At 35.0% G+C, this 20,721-nt stretch overlaps 1 protein-coding gene across 1 annotated transcript; it reads right to left on the bottom strand.

Moving 5' to 3' along the window:
* Window positions 1-55: 55 nt before the first annotated feature.
* Window positions 56-20,464, bottom strand: LOC133338392 (sodium- and chloride-dependent neutral and basic amino acid transporter B(0+)-like). The gene is made up of 10 exons (XM_061546566.1): window positions 20,284-20,464; window positions 13,340-13,474; window positions 13,095-13,264; window positions 12,890-13,023; window positions 12,173-12,308; window positions 8,666-8,993; window positions 8,456-8,604; window positions 8,236-8,364; window positions 7,973-8,179; window positions 56-337 (listed from the first exon to the last, which is right to left on the bottom strand). Exons 1-10 carry the CDS (start codon window positions 20,444-20,446, stop codon window positions 56-58), a joined length of 1,833 nt encoding a protein of 610 aa, XP_061402550.1. The 5' UTR covers window positions 20,447-20,464.
* Window positions 20,465-20,721: the final 257 nt, after the last annotated feature.

Genomic DNA, 20,721 nt, shown 5'->3' with positions numbered 1-20,721 from the left:
GGTTTTGAAATGATTTTTGTACATTCTCTCGATTTCAAGTACATGCATTTCAAAATTATAGCACCTCATCGGTTACTTCGTTTAATTGATGGGTAATTTCCATATTGCCCATTGCTTCCTCATAACGTTGTCGATCTTCGGCCTGGGTGGGATACCAATCGGTTGGGCGGCAACAACGTTGAAAACGTGTCTTAAATGATCCCAAACTTTGCAGCATTGAGTGGGCCGCATAGCCGGGTATAAATAGCCAGGGGAGGAACATAAATATGAAACCCAAAATTGCTATGAAGACATTGGACAGCATGTGCTCATAGAAGGCCACAATTATGCCGAGTAACTGAAAAAAAAAATAAAATTATTGATTGAAAAAAAATTAAAACAAGTGAAAAAGCGGTAAGTTCGGCCGGGCCGAACTTTGGATACCCTCCACCATAGATATACTGACAGGTACTTGAAATGAAAATATAAGGAACATACCAAAAAGTGGGCCTATACCGACATTTCTAAAAAGGGATTATGTAAACCATAATACAAATCTCAGCAATGTTTAATGGATAATTATACCCTCAGCCTTATGGCTAATGAGGGTGTATACAATTTAACACGGTGAAAATGTGCCTCATCGAAATATTGTTTGTAGACCCCATATTTCTTTGGACAAAATCCGTTTCAGAAAATTTTAGATTTCATCCAAACTTTGCCTATCTTACCGCATCTTCCAAACTTAGTTCAAATTCAAAGATGGGGAATATCGGTCTACTCCTACTGGAACCTCCACACAGGGGCTAGGTCTAATTGCGGCTATAGTTCATTATCGTTATAATTTTTATCTAGTTATCCTCCGCAGGAGAAATGATTACAACAGAGTCTCACAACCAAACTAAAAACGCGGAACAAATTAGATATCTATTTTAATATAAACAAGTGAAAAAGCGTTAAGTTCGGCCGGGCCGAACTTTGGATACCCTCCACCATAGATATGCGGACAGGTACTAGAAATGAAAATATAGGGAACATGTCCAAAAGTGGACCTATACATTTCTAAAAACGGATTATGTAAACCATAATGTAAACAATAATACAAATTTCAGAAATTTTTAATTGATAATTATACCCGCAGCCTTATGGCTAATGAGGGTGTATACAATTTAACACCGCGAAAATGAGCCTCATCGAAATATTGGTTCTAGACCCCATGTTTCTTTGGACCAAATCCTTTGCAAAAAATTTAGATTTTATCCAAACGTTGCCCATCTTATTATTTCTTCCAAATTTAGTTCAAATTCGAAGATGGGGAATATCGGTCCACTTCTTCTGGTACCTCCACACAGGGGCTAGGTCTAAATGCGGCTATAGTTCATTATCGAACATTATGTTCTAGTTTTTTATCTCGCTATCCTCCGCAGGTGAAATGATTACAACAGACTCTTAGAACCAAACTCAAATCTCGTAACAAATCAGACAACTATTTTAATATAAACCAGTAAGGAAAGTAGTAAAGTCGGACGGGGCCGACTATATGATACCCTTCACCACTATGGTGAAGGGTATCACAGGACTATTAACATGAAAATGAATAAAATAAAATATGTGATATTTATCTAAATGTGAATCGACTTAGATCAATCGACTTCAAACAAATATCAATAGGTCAACCGTTGGGCAATGTCTGTACTTCTAGAAAACGCAACTACGTAATTCTATGATCAATGTCAATCTGACTAACATGAAGAGTTTAATGTCCAATTTACTTAAAATCGGGCGAAAATATTTATGGAAGTTATATCCAAATATGAACTGATTTCAACGAAACTTGTCACAGGTTATGATATACTAATTTCAGTATGTTTTGTTCCTATCAGCCATATATTGGATCCTTGGTGCGTCAATTACTTAAAATCAATGTATAATATAAGGGAGCTATATCTAAATCTGGACCGATTTTCAAGAATCAGACATCATTCTAGGCTATGGGAACAATATCTAAACTGGGTCGATTTTCACGAAACATGACAGACAACACTTTACGCTGAATTCAATACGTTATGCCAAATTTCGTGCAAATCGAAAGATATATAGGGAATTTGGTGTACCATTTACATGAAATCGGTCGAAACTATATATGGGAGCTATATCTAAATCTGGACCGATTTTCTCTAAACATGGCAGACATCACTCTAGGCTCAATTCAGTATGTTATGCCACATTTCGTGCAAATCTAAAGATATATGGGACTTTGGTGTACCATTTACAGTAAATCGGACGAAACTATATATGGGAGCTATATCTAAATCTGCACCGATTTTCACAAAACATACCAGACATCATTCTAGGCTCAATTCAGTACGTTATACCAAATTTCGTGAAAATCGAAAGATATATAGGGACTTTGCACCATTTACATGAAATCGGACGAAACTATATATGGGAGCTATATCTAAATCTATACCGATTTTCTCGAAACTTGGCAGACATCACTCTAGGCTCAATTCAGTACGTCGTGCAAATCGAATGATATATAGGAATTTTGGTGCACAATTTACATGAAATCGGACGAAACTATATATGGGAGCTACATCTAAATCTTGACCGATTTTCACGAAATTTGCCAGACATCACTCTAGGCCCAATTCAGTACGTTATGACAAATTTCGTGCAAATCGAAAGATATATAGGGACTTTGGTACACCATTTACACTAAATCGGACAAAATGGGAGCTAAATCTAAATCTGGACCGATTTTCACGAAATTTGGCAGACATCACTCTAGGCCTAATTCAGTACGTTATGCCAAATTTCGTGCAAATCGAAAGATATTTAGGGACTTTAGTGCACCATTTACATGAAATCGGACGAAACTATATATGGGAGCTATATCTAAATCTGGACCGATTTTCACGAAACTTGGCAGACATCAATCTAGGCCCAATTCAGTATGTTATACCAAATTTCGTGCATATCGAAAGATATATAGAGACTATGGTGCACCATTTACATGAAATCGGACGAAACTATATATGGGAGCTATATCTAAATCTTGACCGATTTTCACGAAATTTGGCAGACATCACTTTAGGCCCAATTCAGTACGTTATGCCAAATTTCGTGAAAATCGAAAGATATATAGGGACTTTGGTGCACCATTTACATGAAATCGGACGAAACTATATATGGGAGCTATATCTAAATCTATACCGATTTTCTCGAAACTTGGCAGACATCACTCTAGGCTCAATTCAGTACGTCGTGCAAATCGAATGATATATAGGAATTTTGGTGCACAATTTACATGAAATCGGACGAAACTATATATGGGAGCTATATCTAAATCATGACCGATTTTCACGAAACATACCAGACATCATTCTAGGCCCAATTCAGTTCGTTATACCAAATTTCGTGAAAATCGAAAGATATATAGGGACTTTGGTGCACCATTTACATGAAATCGGACGAAACTATATATGGGAGCTATATCTAAATCTTGACCGATTTTCACGAAATTTGGCAGACATCACTTTAGGCCCAATTCAGTACGTTATGCCAAATTTCGATACCGATTTTCTCGAAACTTGGCAGACATCACTCTAGGCTCAATTCAGTACGTCGTGCAAATCGAATGATATATAGGGATTTTGGTGCACAATTTACATGAAATCGGACGAAACTACATATGGGAGCTACATCTAAATCTTGACCGATTTTCACGAAATTTGCAAGACATCACTCTAGGCCCAATTCAGTACGTTATGCCAAATTTCGTGCAAATCGAAAGATATATAGGGACTTTGGTACACCATTTACACTAAATCGGACAAAATGGGAGCTAAATCTAAATCTGGACCGATTTTCACGAAATTTGGCAGAGATCGCTCTAGGCCTAATTCAGTACGTTATGCCAAATTTCGTGCAAATCGAAAGATATTTAGGGACTTTAGTGCACCATTTACATGAAATCGGACGAAACTATACATGGGAGCTATATCTAAATCTGGACCGATTTTCACGAAACTTGGCAGACATCATTCTAGGCCCAATTCAGTATGTTATACCAAATTTCGTGCATATCGAAAGATATATAGAGACTATGGTGCACAATTTACATGAAATCGGACGAAACTATATATGGGAGCTATATCTAAATCATGACCGATTTTCACGAAACATACCAGACATCATTCTAGGCCCAATTCAGTACGTTATACCAAATTTCGTGAAAATCGAAAGATATATAGGGACTTTGGTGCACCATTTACATGAAATCGGACGAAACTATATATGGGAGCTATATCTACATCTTGACCGATTTTCACGAAATTTGGCAGACATCACTTTAGGCCCAATTCAGTACGTTATGCCAAATTTCGTGCAAATCGAAAGATATATATAGAATTTGGTGCACAATTTACATGAAATCGGACGAAACTGTATATGGGAGCTATATCTAAATCTGGACCGATTTTCACGAAACATACTAGACATCATTCTAGGCCCAATTCAGTATGTTATACCAAATTTCGTGCATATCGAAAGATATAGGGACTTTGGTGCACCATTCACATGAAATCGGACGAAACTATATATGGGAGCTATATCTAAATCATGACCGATTTTCACAAAATTTGGCAGACATCACTCTAGGGCCAATTCAGTACGTTATACCAAATTTCGTCCAAATCGAAAGATATATAGGGACTTTGGTACACCATTTACATTAAATCGGACGAAAATATATATGGGAGCTATATCTAAATCTGAACCGATTTTTCCCAATTTCAATAGGGTTCGTCCTTGGGCAAAACAAATGAGCCAAATTTCATCCAATTCGGATCATAAATGCGACCTGTACTTTGCTCACAAAAATACATGAACAGACAGATGGACGGACGGACATGCCTAAATCGACTTAAAAAGTGATTCTATGCATATTCTCAAAATGAACCATGGGTCTATCTCGTTTCCTTTTGCCTGTTACAAACATATGCACAAAGACATAATACCCTGTACCACAGTGTGGTGAAGGGTATAAAAAGGGGGTTATATGGGGACTACCCCATAAAGGGGGCGAATATTAATAATTTTGAGATTGGTTACCATATACGACTACAAAATACCAAATTGCAGCAAATTCGGTTGATAAACGCACTCAAGAACCCCAAAATACCGAAAATTGGGGGTATCCTTATATGGGGGCTATCCGAAAAAATGGATCTATATTCATAATTTTGTGTGGGTAGATTTGGTACCTATTGAGAACTCAAAATACTAAATTACAGCTAATTCGGCGGAAAAATACGATCAAAACCCCCAAGATACTGAAAATTAGGAGGTACCGTTATATGGGGACTACCAGAAAAAGTGGACCTATATTCATAATTTTTTGTGGAACAATTTAGTACCCAATAGGAACCCAATATAGCCAATTTCAGCGAATTCGGTTGAAAACGCGCTCAAGAACCCCAAAATACCGGAAATTGAGGGGTACCGTTATATGGGGGGTACCAGAAAAATTGACCTATATTTATAATTTTTAGTAGGTTTATTTGGTACCCAATAAGAACTCAAAGTACCAAATTTCAGCGAATTCGGTTGAAAAACACGCTTAAGAATCTCAAAATACCGAAAATTGGGGGTATCCTTATATGGGAGTTATGCCTAAACGTGGACCGATATAGCCCATCTTCGAACTTGACCTGCCTGCAGACAAAAGACGACTCTATGCAAAATTTTGGGGCTCTATCTCAGTTCGTTTAGACGCTAGAGTGATTACAACAGACGGACATGCTTAAATCGTCATAGAATTTTACACTGATCAAGAATATATATACTTTACAGGGTCGGAAATGATTATTTCGATGCGTTACAAACGGAAAAACAAAACTAATATACCCTCCATACTATGGTGGAGGGTATAAAAAGGGGGTTATATGGGGACTACCCCAAAAAGAGGGCGAATATTAATAATTTTTGGTAGGGAGATTTGTTAACATATACGACTACAAAATACCAAAGTGCAGCAAATTCGGTTAAAAAACGAGCTCAAGAACCCCAAAGTACCTAAAATAGGGGGTATCCTTATATGGGGGCTATCCGAAAAAATTGACCTATATTCATAATTTTTTTTGGGGAGATTTGGTACCTGTTATGAATACAAAATACTAAATAACAACTAATTCGGCGGAAAATACGATCAAAACCCCCAAAATACTGAAAATTAGGAGGTACCGTTATATGGGGACTACCGGAAAGGGTTGACCTATATTAATATTTTTCCGGAGACATTTAGTACCTAATAGGAACCCAATGTAGCAAATTTCAGCGAATTCGGTTGAAAACGCGCTCAAGAACCCCAAAATACCGAAAATTGAGGGGTACCGTTATATGGGGGGTACCAGAAAAAATTGACCTATGCTTATAATTTGTAGTAGGGAGATTTGGTACCCAATAACAACTCAAAGTACCAAATTACAGCCAATTCGGTAAAAAAATGCGACCAAAACTCGTAAAATACTGAAAATTGGGGGGTACCCTTATATGGGGGCTGTCCGATAAAATGGACCTATATTTATAATTTTTTGTGGGGAGATTTGCTGCCCAATAAGAACTCAAAGTACCAAATTTCAGCGAATTCGGTTAAAAACGCGCTCAAGAACCTCAAAATACCGAAAATTGGGGGTACCCTTATATGGGAGCTATGCCTAAACGTGGACCGATATAGCCCATCTTCGAACTTGACCTGCCTGCAAAAAAGACGACTCTATGCCAAATTTTGGGGCTCTATCTTAATTCGTTTAGACGCTAGAGTGATTACAACAGACGGACATGCTTAAATCTCCTTAGAATTTTACGCTGATCAAGAATATATATACTTTATAGTGTCGGAAATGATTATTTCGATGCGTTACAAACGGAAAAATGGTGGAGGGTATAAAAAATAAATAAAAAAGGAGTCGTGGATTTGTTTAAAGATTTTTTTCAAGAACTATTTAGAAGTGGATATTTTAAATAAAATCATTTAAGGATTCATCAGACATGATTTCTCAAATAATAGTTTTAAAGGACTAATAGGGCGTATAATATTTTAAAGGAAAATTTAGCCGTGTATTTTTTTCGGGTTAGTTTTTAAGGCGAATTTAACCGTGGAATTTCAATGAATATTTTTTTAGGGACTAAGGAGGCGTGGATTTATAAATTATATTTTTTCAAGGACTACGGATTCGTGATTTTTTAAATAATATTTTTCAAGGACTACGGAGACGAGGATTTTTTAAATAATATTTTTTGGAAGGTCTATGGAAGCTTGCAAGGTCTATGGAACTGTCGTGGATTTAAAAAACAAATATTTGTTTGCAAGGACTATGGAGGCGTGGATTTTTTAAAGAATATTTTTGGACTATAGATGCTTGGATTTTTAAAGAAATTTTTTGCAAGGACTATGAAGGCTTTTTTTAAATAATATTTTTTGCAAGGACTATGGAGGCGTGGATTTGTAAATAATATTTTTTGCAAGGACTATGGAGGCGTGGATTTGTAAATAATATTTTTTGCAAGGACTATGGAGGCGTGGATTTGTAAATAATATTTTTTGCAAGGGCTATGGAGGTGTGGATTTGTAAATAATATTTTTTGCAAGGACTATGGAGGCGTGGATTTTCAAATGGACTATGGAGGCGTGGATTTGTAAATAATATTTTTTGCAAGGACTATGGAGGCGTGGATTTGTAAATAATATTTTTTGCAAGGACTATGGAGGCGTGGATTTGTAAATAATATTTTTTGCAAGGACTATGGAGGCGTGGATTTGTAAATAATATTTTTTGCAAGGACTATGGAGGCGTGGATTTGTAAATAATATTTTTTGCAAGGACTATGGAGGCGTGGATTTGTAAATAATATTATTTGCAAGGACTGTGGAGGCGTGAATTTTTAAATGGACTATATGTGGATGTTTTAAATATATTATATTACTTACCAATGCCACCAGCATACCCAAGGGTGCTACAAATCTCAAAATATTAATATTCCAGGTGGAGAAACGATGATTTGTCATAAATTCAAAATCACGTTGGAAACGAACGCGACCATATATCCAGAGTACGACTAAAATTAATAGCAAATTAATTGCTGTATGGGTGGTATAAGTATCAACTGCCAGGGCCGTGAAGTAGGTAATACCGTGCTGCAATTTAAATGAAATATTACTTATTTGATTTATAAGATGTTTGATAGACTTACATTCGACGTAAAGTAGAGGGAAACAGCTGTCATTAGGCCAACTAGACCCATTGCAACTTCCAACTTCTTTTCACGCAGTTTTACAAATTCATCAAATATTGTGGTTAAAATTGAATTAAATTGAATGAGCTGTAAACGAAATTTGAGAAACAATTTTAGTTTTCTTATGAAATTAGTTTCACAAAGTTAGGGCAAGGGTACTTGCCCATGAGATACCTACAATTAATAACAATGCACTCAGGAATAACATGAAATACAACAGCATAGACCAAAAGTTGGGCCAGGGCATATCTGCCATTACACTGCCGCTTGACAAATACAGCGTCCAAATATTCTCCACCTCAGAGTAATAATTGTTGTCCGTTTTTACTAAAATAAAAATTGCACTTGTATCAAATAAATATTAAAAATTTAAATTGTTCCTCCTTACCTCTCAAATAGACTTCTGTAAAATTCTGCAACATATCTATGCCCAACATTAGAAAAAATTGTCCCAAACCAATTATCCAGCTATATTTTACAATATTCGTTTTGAATTTATTATAACTGGAGAGGGTTATAAATAGACCCCAGCCGGGGCCAAATGCAGATATACCGTAAATGGGTATGGCAGCAATGCCGACTTCAACATCTCGCCATGTTGGTATAAAGAGATGACGATAAACTTTCTCTGCGCCAGGTAAGAAACTGAAGCGTATCAAAAGGAATAGCAGAAGACCGAGCAAAGTCCAAACACAGTAACGAATTATGACACCGAACTGAAAAATAACATCGACATATAAAAGGATATCATATCATCTTAGCTGTGGTTCAAGTCTCAAGGATCAATTGGCCAATAGATTAAATAAATAATTTTTCTAGAATCAACGACATTAAATATGGATATTTTTAATAAAATTTTAAAGAAACAATAGGACTTTTTCTAATTTTTATTTTCAAAAAAAAAAAAAAAAAAAACATTATTAAGGAACATTATTTAAGGGACATATGTAATAAAAGGGAAGATTTTTATAGTTCTAGTAGATATATAAATGGATTTTTGGGAATGATTGAAAAGGCATTTTAGAAATGGAAACCTGAGTTTTTGAAGGGTACATTGCAAATATAAGCGTCGATTATTAATAAAATATTTTTTTGGAGGAATATTTAGTCGAGTATTCTTAAAAAATATTTATTCGAGGAATAATGAGGCTTAGATTTTTTAAAGAATATTTTTTCAAGGACTCTTCAGTCGTTGATATTTTAATTAAATTTCTTTACGAACTCTTCAGTCGTAGATATTTTAATTAAATTTCTTTAAGAACCATAGAGGCGAGGATTTTTTGAAAGTATTTTTAAGGACATTTCAGGCGTGTATTTTTTGAGATAATATTTTTATGAGGATCAGGGGTAACTTTTTTTAGGATTTTTTTTTTCAATGAATATTTATTTCAAAGACCATTGCGGCGTGAATTTTAGGGGAGAGGATTTTTTTTTTCAATGAATATTTATTTCAAAGACCATTGCGGCGTGAATTTTAGGGGAGAGGATTTTTTTATAAAATATTATTTCAAGGACAATAGACGGGTGCATTTTTTAAAGAGTTCCTTTTAAGAACCATAGAGGTTCTAAAGGACCATAGAGTTCTGGATTTTGGTCACTGGAAAAAATATTCTTTAATATTTTTTCAGTGACCATAAAGGCTTGGATTTTCCTAAAATATTTTTTTGAGAACCATAGAGGCGTGGATTTTTTATGAAATATTTTTGTCAAGGACAATAGAGACGTGTATTTTATGTTATGATAAAATGTGTTTTTCAAGGACCATGAAGGAGTAGAATATTTTTTTTTTCAAAGACCATAGAATCGGGGATGTTTTATACCCTTCACCACACTGTGGTACAGGGTGCATATGTCTGTAACAGGTCAAAGGAAACGAGATAGACCCATAGTTCCTTTTGAGAATATGCATAGAACCACTTTCTGAGTCGATTTACTCATGTCCATCTGTCCGTCTGTTGGTGTTAAATTAAACAAAGTACAGGTCGCATTTATAATCCGATTTGGATGAAATTTGGCACATCTCACTTGTTTGGCCCAAGGACGAACCATATTGAAATTGGAAAAAATCGGTTCAGATTTAGATATAGCTCCCATATATATTTTCGACCGATTTAAGGAAAATGGTGCACCAAAGACCCTAAATTTCTGTCGATTTGCACGAAATTTGGCATAGGGTACCGAATTAGGTCCACAATAATGTGTGTTAAGTTTGGTAAAAATCAGTTCAGGTTTAGATATAGCCCCCATATATAGTTTCGTCCGATTTTATGTAAATGATGTACAAAAGTCCCTATATATCTTTTGATTTGTACCAAATTTGGCATAGGGTACTGAATTGGGTCCAGGATGATGTGTGCTAAGTTTCGTGAAAATCGGTCCAGATTTAGATATAGCTTCCATATATAGTTTCGTCCGATTTCATGTAAATGGTGCACCAAAGTCCCTATATATCATTCGATTTGCATGGAATTTGGCATAAAGTACTGAATTGAGTCTAGAATGATGTCTGCCAAGTTTCTTGAAAATCGGTCCAGATTTAGATACAGCTCCCATATATAGTCTCGTCCGATTTCTTGTAAATTGTGCACCAATGTCCCTATATATCCTTCGATTTGCACGAAATTTGGCATAACGCACTGAAGTGAGCCTAGAGTGATGTCAGCCAACTTTCGAGAAAATCGGTCCAGATTTAGATATAGCTCCCATTTATAGTTTCGTCCGATTGCATGTAAATGGTGCACCAAAGTAGCTATATATCCCTCGATTTGCACGAAAATTGGCATAACGTACTGAATTGAGCCTAGAGTGATAACTGCCATGTTTGGTAAAAATCGGTCTAGATTTAGATATAGCCCCCTTATATTATAGATTGATTTTAGTAATTGACTCACCAATATGTCGTTGAAATCGGTTCATATTTGGATAAAGCTTCCATAAATATTTTCGCCCGATTTTAAGTAAATTGGGCATCAAACTCCTCATGTTAGTCAGATTGACATCAAATTTTGCACAAAGTACAAAATTGAGCATCAAATTACGTAGTTGCGTTTTTTAGAAGTACAGACATAGCCCAAAGGATGACCTATTGATATTTGTTTGAAGTCGATTTACCCAATAATAAACCATTGTACCATGTTTCAGCAAAAAACGCGCTTAAAACCCCCAAAATACCGTAAATTGGGGGGTACTGTTATATGGGGGCTACCAGAAAAAGTTGACCGATATTTTTAATTTATTGTGGAGACATTTGGTACCCAAAAATAACCCAATGTACCAAATATCAGCGAATTCGGTAGAAAAACACGCTAAAGAAACCCAAAATATCGAAAATTGGGCGGTACCCTTATATAAGGGCTATGCATAAACATGGACCCATATAGCCCATCTTCGAACTAAAAATGCCTGCAGACAAAAGACGACTCTTTTTTCGTTTCCTGAAGTACAGACATAGCCCAACGGATGACCTATTGATATTTATTATAAACAGGCGTAGGCATTTTAAATAATAATTATATTTTCGAGGACCATAGGGTCGCGGATTTTTTAAATAATATTTTGATATTCAATGACTATGGAGGCGTGGATTATTTAAACAATATTTTAATTTTTAATGGCTACGGAGGCGTAATTTTTAAAGAATATTTCGATTTTTTAAGAGGTCGTAAGGTCGTAAGTTTTATAAATAATATTTTTAGTGGGCTCTTGAGATGCTGTTTAAAAAAGAAATATTTATTTTCAAGGGCTATATGGGCACGAATTTTTCTGAGAATATTTTTTCTACGAAGCATGTTCTTTTAGGAAATTAAATTGAAATTAATTATATATTTCCAGTGGTCTATTAGATATCTAATATTGTTTTTTTTTTATTGATAAAATATATGTTATCCTTACTTACCGTTTCTGTTTTGAAGAATTTATAGACTATAACTGCAACTATGACCCACACCAACAATGCACAAAGAATCAATTGCCAGGACATAGAAAACTCCACATCATCATAGTGGAACATATTTATATCATGGAAAAGGGAACTAAAACAAAAGAAAGAAAAAATAGTAAGGACATGACCAAAATCGGACAGGACTGACTATATGATAGCCTACACCACATAGAGTGTACACAAGAGGCAATCTTAAATATTTGTTGTTGTTGTAATCTTTAGTACCGATTTAAATCAAGCTTAATAAAAGCCATATTCAATGATTTTTGTTGTATGTGTACAATAGAAGTAGCAACTATGGAGGACCATTGTCATCGAAACAAACTTAACACAAATCTACAAATTCTCATGAAATCATATGAAAGTATATATGGAAGGTATATCTAAAACTTCACCGATTTCAATAGAACTTTACGTCAGTTTGGTACGCTGTGCAAAATTTCGTAGCAATCGGACACAGGTTAGGAATTTGGTGCACAATTTGCATAAAATCGGAAGAGCTATATCTACATGTAAACCGATTTTCCGAAATTTCAATAGGGGTTTCGTTTCATTCGGGACATAAATGCGACCTGCACTTTGTTAGCCAAATGTGACAGACGGACTATAAAAGGTGTATACTATAAAAAGGACAGGAATACCAACAACAACAAAATTTACATTATAACTTACTGAAAATATAAAACCGATGGTATATGATGATTAATATAATTATCATTATATGACATTGATGTTTCATTGCTGCTATCTCCCGAACCACTGCCTTCATTGGATTCGGTAAGGTTACCAAATTTCATATTACATAACTGAAAGATAAAAATTCAAAATGTTATTGTTTATTCAAATTGAATGAATTGAAATCCCTTTTACAACTTACATTGATTTCTTGTTCATCGGTTAAGTTTTGGGCCCATTTTTTAAATCCTTCGCAACTCCATGGCAATGTGGGATTCAGTGATGCAAAGAAGTAGAGCAATGGTACCATGGCAAATATACTGTAGTAGGTGAGCACACATATATTCATAGCCAGCGTCACATAGCCAATTCCTGTGAGTTTTTATTATTAATTTTTTAACGTTTAAATTTTTTGGTAAAGGTTATTAAATCAGTACTAAATATTACCTTTAAATAACGGCGATAGACGAAATGCCGATATAAATCCACTGCTGGAAAATTGACCCATAAACGATTGTATCACAATAAAGGGTATTATGTAGACGGCCAAACTTATGAGATAAACCGGTAGAAATGAAACCACTGTAATGAAGAAGAAATCATCATTGACCAAATATGATACAAATATAAACCAGTAAGGAATTAAGTAAAGTTGGACTGGGCCGACTATATGATACCCTTCACCACTTCGGGTATATTCTACATATGTATCCTAAAAGACGTCGCCTTTTCGAAGGAACATTGACATGAAATTGAACGAAGTTAAATATGTGATCTTTATCAATATCTAAACCGACTAAAATCAATCCCTACACATGTCATTCTGCAAACCTATGCTAAATTTTGTAAATCTATTTAAAGCAAACTTGACACACGCTATTCGGTATGCTGCACTGTTTAAAATTTAATCTCAGTCAAAAACCCATTGTTTATATGGTGTACAATAAACATGAATAAGTCGAAATTATATATGGAAGCTATGCTATATCTATATCTGAACCGATTTCAAAGAAACTTGCCAGAGATTAATTTATATTAACTTTATTACGTTGTGCCAATTGGCTAGGGATCTTTAGTGCACCATTTACTTAAAATCGGACGAAAATATATTAGGGAGGTGTTTGTTAATCTGATCCGATTTTCACGAAACTTTGCACACATCATACTAGACGCAATTCAGTACGCTATACCAAAATCGATAGATATAGGGGGCATCGGTGCAGCATTTACATAAATCTGAACCGATTTTCACGAAACTTAATACACATCATTCTAGACTTAATTCAGTACGCTATACCAAAATTCGTGCATATCAAAGGATTTGCAGGGACTTTGGTGCACCATTTACTTAAAATCGGACGAAACTATATATGGCAGCTATATCTAAATCGGAACCGATTTTCACGAAACTTAACACACATCATTCTAGACTTAATTCAGTACGCTATCAATTCGTGCAAATCAAAGGATTTGCAGGGACTTTGGTGCACCATTTACTTAAAATCGGACGAAAATATATATCGGAGCTATATCTAAATCTGAACCGATTTTAACGAAACTTAACACACCTTATTCTAGACTTTATTCAGTAGGCTATGCCAAAATTGGTGCAAATCTAATCATTTTCAGGGACTTTGGTGCACCATTTACCTAAAATCGGGCGAAACTGTATATGGGAGCTATATCTAAATCTGAACCGATTTTCCCGAAATTTAGGACACATCATTGTCGACTTAATTTAGTACGCTATGCCAAAATTCGTGCAATTCTAATGATTTTCAGGGACTTTGGTGCACCATTTACCTAAAATCGGACGAAAATATATGGGAGCTATATCTAAATCTGAACCGATTTTCTCCAATTTCAATAGGGTTCGTCCATGGGCCAAATAAGTGACTTGTGCCAAAATTCATCCAAATCGGATCATAAATGCGACCTGCACTTTGTTTACAATTTAACATGGACAGACTGACGGGCGGACATGCGTAAATCGGCTCAGAAGGTGATTCTATGCATATTCTCAAAAGGAACCATGTGTCTATCTCGTCTCCTTGTGTCTGTTACAAACATATGCACAAAGACATAATACCCTTTACCCCAGTGTGGTGAAGGGTATAAAAAATGTGATATATTGCAAAGAATGCAGTAATGATCATAATGGGTACAAATTTGTTATCAATTCGTAATTTCCATATTTTTACGTCAGACAGTTGTATTTATCAAAATGATGAAAATATTTAAGTGAGAATCTAGAAGGAATGGGCCAGCAGGCGCCATCGTTAGACTTGATCTATTCATGAAATATTACAATCCACAAAAACTGAATGAGATTACTTTGCAAAAACCTTATATTTTTACCCTTCACTACTCTATGGCACATGATATTAGGTATTTGTGCATATGTTTGTAACATGCAAAAGGAAACGAGATTAATATTGTTTATTTTTTCCATATTGTACATGTACCTCGCTTGTACCTCATGTAAACATTTCATAAATATATAAAACCAGTAAGAAAGTAGTAAAGTCGGACTGGGTCGACTATATGATACTCTTCTCCACTTTGGGTATATTCTACATAGTATCCTGTGCTAAATTTAATTTCCCAATTTCCCAATTTCAATTGGTTTCGTCCTTGGGCCAAATAAATGAGCTGTGCCAAATTTTATCCAATTCGGATCATAAATGCGACCTGTAATTTGTTTACAATTTAACACCAACAAACGGACAGACGGACGGACATGCATAAATCGATTCAGAAAGTGATTTTATGCATATTCTCAAAAGGAACCATGGGTCTATCTCGTTTCCTTTTGCCTGTTATATACATATGCACAAAGCCATAATACCCTGTATCACAGTGTGGTGAAGGGTATAAAAATATACTTCGCTCGACTTTACCACTATTTGCGTTCATATTTCCCCTCTCTCTCTCTCTGTTTTGACAAAAACAAATGTATTTCTCACAAGAAAAAAGCCACCTCCATTCATTTGATTCTCCCCCCACTTGGTTGTTGTTAGTTTTGCATCCGGACTCTTGTTTACTGTTTCTATTATTTACAACCACGGTCCCTTCACTCAATCGATTGCGGCTAGTTTTGCATTCCATTGTTTCTGTATTTCAGACACTACATTGGGGTTATAAAATTCGCATATGTATTTTCCAAATTATTTCGATATAAATGCCAAATTCAACATAACAAATAAATGTTGATACGAACATCAAGCTCAACCAAAATTTTAACATTGTTATAATGGCGCAAAACAAGTTCGTGTAGGTAAGTAAGAAAAATCGACACAGAACAGAAGTGCCTTTCCATGATAATATAGACGACCTCATTTCAGAACCTTTAAACGCCATTCTAAGTCCTGGACTCCTGAGCGGAGGAGGTACCATAATAATTTACGAATGATGTCATACGAACCACGACCACCCCCCCAATTTTAAATGTTGGATAATTATCTATGATTATAATCAATTATACGCGTGAACCCCATTTATAGATAAAGCTCACATATATAGTTTTGTACGATTGTTTTAAATGGTGCACCAAACTCCCAATATTGATCCGATTGAGACAAAATTCTGCACAGAGTACTGAATTCGACCTAGATTGATATACGCCACGCCTTTTTAGGTTTCCTCCCGACGTAAACTTTCTAAAAGCCGATACATGTGTCTTCTATTTTTAGCCCCCCTATCATAATTTTTTTGAATTTCCCGATAATTATTTTTTGTGTTGCATAGTGTTATTTAATGAACGAGAGTACAAAACTGTTTGTATAATGTGACGATTGAATGATCTTCAATATTTAAAAATTCAATTTTTTTGTTATATTTCTTTGAAATTCAAATTAAAAATATAATAAAAAAACAGTAACAAAATAATAATCATTGTGGTGGCCTTTGGTATAGGTATTTATGTAGGCATATCGCACCTATTGCAAAAATGAGAATAAGTACTGCTTGTTGATAACCACAAACCCATAATCGAAACGAATAAAGATTACAATTATTATTATATTTAAATATGAAATTGTACATATATAGATGCTGTCTAATACATATTTACTCGGGTATCACCTATTAAGGTGAAATGATACATACCCGTATATACATTTCAATTCGAATATTTCTTTACAGAATGGAACATTTATTTTAGTGTATCAAACCTGTAAAGAAAATTTGACTTCTTTGGCTATATTACACGGATATAAAAATATAGTAAATAATTCTGATATATCCTATATTTTTTCAAATTCGAGATATGTGCATTTTTCTGAAAAAATCGGAGATATTTCTATTTACGGTCATTTCCTCCTAAACGGTTCGACAAAAGGGACTTCGAGGAAGATTGTGTTGTTAAAGTTTGCCACGAAACAATTCGACAGAATATATTAAAAAAACAAATACTCAAATAATATAATAAATCTGGATGAACTAAAATATGCGATCTTTATCTAGATGTGAACCGATTTAGGTCAATCCATAAACAGGTCATTCCGCAATCTATACAAAATTGTTCATTTGGACTGATATAGAGTCGTTTGTTACAATGGAACAAAACTATGCAAATCGATTAAAAGCAAATATCAATCGGACATCCGTTAATTATTTGGCTATGTCTACGCTAATTTTGTACTCAGTGTCAATTTTCGTGTTAATTTGACAAACATGAAGGTGAACTGCACCATTTACTAAAAACCTGACGAAAATATATGTGGAAGTTACTTGCCACAGATTTGGTTATACAAATACAGATACAGTTTTGTACCTATCACCCATATTTTGGGTCCTCAGCCCTATGGCTAATAAGGGTACACACAAAGAATAATTATTATACCAGTAAGGAAAGTAGTAAAGTCGGACGGGGCCGACTATATGATCCCTTCACCACTTTGGGTATATTCAACAGATGAATCTTAACAGACGTCGCATTTTTAAGGATCAGTAAAATTAAATTGGACCCATAAACATATCTTTCTGCAACCTGTACTAAATATTTCATTTGGTCAGATATAGAGTTGCTTCGTACAATGGGACAAAATTATGTAAATCAATTTAAAGCATATATCAGTGGGATACCCGTTGATTATTTGGATAGATATCTGATAAACATGAGGAGTTTGGTGCACCATTTAATTCAAAGCGGATGAAAATATTTATAAAAGCTATATCGAAATCTAAGCCGATTTCTTCGAAACTTGTGTCAATCCCGTTTCCTTTTGTCTGTTTCAAACATATGCACAAAGACATAATACCCTGTACCACAATGTGGTGAAGGGTGAAGGTACCCCTAAAAGGGGGTGAATACTAATAATTTTTGGTAGGGAAATTTGTTACCATATACGACTACCAAATACCAAATTACAGCGAATTCGGTTGAAAACCGTGCTCAAGAACCCCAAAATACTGAAATTTGGGGGTACCCTTTTGGGGGTACCTCAAGAACCCCAAAATACTGAAATTTGGGGGTACCCTTAAATTGGGGCTATCCGAAAAAATGGACCTATATTTATAATTTTTAGTGAAGAGATTTGCTACACAATAAGAACTCAAAGTACCAAATTTCAGCGAATTCGGTTGAAAAACGGGCTCAAGAACCCCAAAATACCGAAAATTGGGGGGTACCCTTATATGGGGGCTACCCGAAAAAATGGACCTATATTTGTAATTTTTAGAGGATAGATTTGCTACACAATAAGAACTCAAAGTACTAAATTACAGCCAATTCGGTGAAAAAATCCGGTCAGAACCCACCCCAAAAAACTGAAAATCGGGAGGTACCGTTATATGGGGGCTACCAGAAAAAGTGGACCTATATTTATACTTTTTTGTAAAGAAATTTGGTATCGAAAAAGAATCCATTTTACCAAATTTAAGCGAATTCGGTTGAAAAACGCACTCAAGACCCCCAAAATATTGAAACTTTGTGGGTACCCTTATATGGGAGCTATGCCTAAACATGGACCTATTTTCACGAAACTTAACACACATCATTCTAGACTATGTTCAGTACGCTGTGCCAAATTTCGTGCAAATCGAAAGATATTTCGGGACATTGGTGCACCATTTACCTTAAATCGGACGAAAATATATATGGGAGCTATATATAAATCTGCACCGATTTTTATGAAACTCAGCACACATTATTCTAGGCTTAATTCAGTACGCTGTACCAAATTTCGTGCAAATCGAAAGATATTTAGTAACTTTGGTGCACCATTTACCTTAAATCGGACGAAAATATATATGGGAGCTATATCTAAATCTGAACCGATTTTTCCCAAATTCAATAGGGTTCGTCCTTGGGCCAAATAAGTAACGTGTGCCAAATTTCAAAGTACAGGTCGCATTTATTATCCAATTCGGATAATAAATGCGACCTGTACTTTGTTTACAATTTAACATGCACAGACAGACAGAGGAACAGACAGACGGACGGACGGACATACATAAATGGACTTAAAAAGTGATTCTATGCATATTCTCAAAAGGAACCATGTGTCTATCTCGTTTCCTTTTGCTGTTACAAACATATGCACAAAGACATAATACCCTGTACCACAGTGTGGTGAAGGGTATAAATATCCTTCCAACGGAATATCCGATTTTAACCAAACTTTGAATAAACTAAAATTTGTACCAAGAGAATCCTATTTGATTCATTAACTGCATATCGTAATATTTTGCCAAGCCTGCATTAAATCCGAATATAGGTTTCATAGAGGCACTTCACCTTGTATCTCTCTACATACCTCACCACATCAACTCTTTGACATAAAAATTTAATCCACGTAGATACTTGACCGCGATTCCGTATGAAAATCAAAATAACATAAACAAATTCGAACAGGTTTAAATGCTACATATGGCATAGCCTGAGGGTAAATATATGTTGTCAACACCGACTGACTTCTTTTTAGTTTTCATTTTTTCTATCGATCCCTGTTCAGGAAATTCTGTATCTATATATTTTAGTCAATTCAGTATAAGTTCGTGATTATTAATAATTGTTGGACTCGTCCGAAATGTCAATTATAAATAAATCTCGTTATGTCGAATAATATCTTGGAACATCAATCCAGTTTTCTAAGTATTTGTATGAGGGTTTTGAGATAAAAAAAAAACATATTTTTGAATCCGGTTTTGCAAAATATTATTTTTTTATGTGGCCATACTGCCCAATTCTTTATGCCGTGATTAACTTATTTCAAAGTTTCAACATTTTCTTGATGGCGTTTTCACTTTTGGAATTTTTTAAATTTATTTAATGTTTTTTTTTTTTTTTTGTCAAGCAGCTTTAATTTAATTACCTCTCACCTCGAAATTATATCGTAAAACTATATTCTACACACACATTTGCTTGTTCGGAAATATCACAAACTTACCTCCCGATTCCATTGACAAATACCAAGACATGGAGAAGATATCAACACGAAATGCCAAACTTAGGCCGGCATAAATAAAATCATTAGGATGCAGCCAATTGCCGCGTTGAGTGTCGGGAACAAAAGGCTGGCGCCCGCTTTCATATGACGTCTCGTAGACCATAATGACGGGGCAGATCTAGAGTTTGCCGGCAAATGTAAATATCTTTGTAATTTAAGTGTGTGTGTGTTTTGTATTATCTTTGCGTTGTGATATTTACTTTGCCCCACTGGGCGGGCTTTTTATATTTTGCACAGACACACACTCAGACAAGTAAAAACAAAATTTCTATGAACTTGACATTGAAAATATTTTATTAAGAACGCACATTCAGACTGACCGACTGACTGGCTGACATACGACAACAAAGTATGATTTATTTATTGTTGTTATTTTAA

The sequence above is a fragment of the Musca vetustissima genome, unplaced genomic scaffold (genome assembly GCF_032173495.1).
Source record: "Musca vetustissima isolate MV318-11 ecotype Yass unplaced genomic scaffold, APGP_CSIRO_Mvet_v1 utg24387, whole genome shotgun sequence".
NCBI lineage: Eukaryota > Metazoa > Arthropoda > Insecta > Diptera > Muscidae > Musca > Musca vetustissima.
Note: the sequence above shows the minus strand (reverse complement) of the source record. Positions and strands in the feature narration are given on the sequence as shown.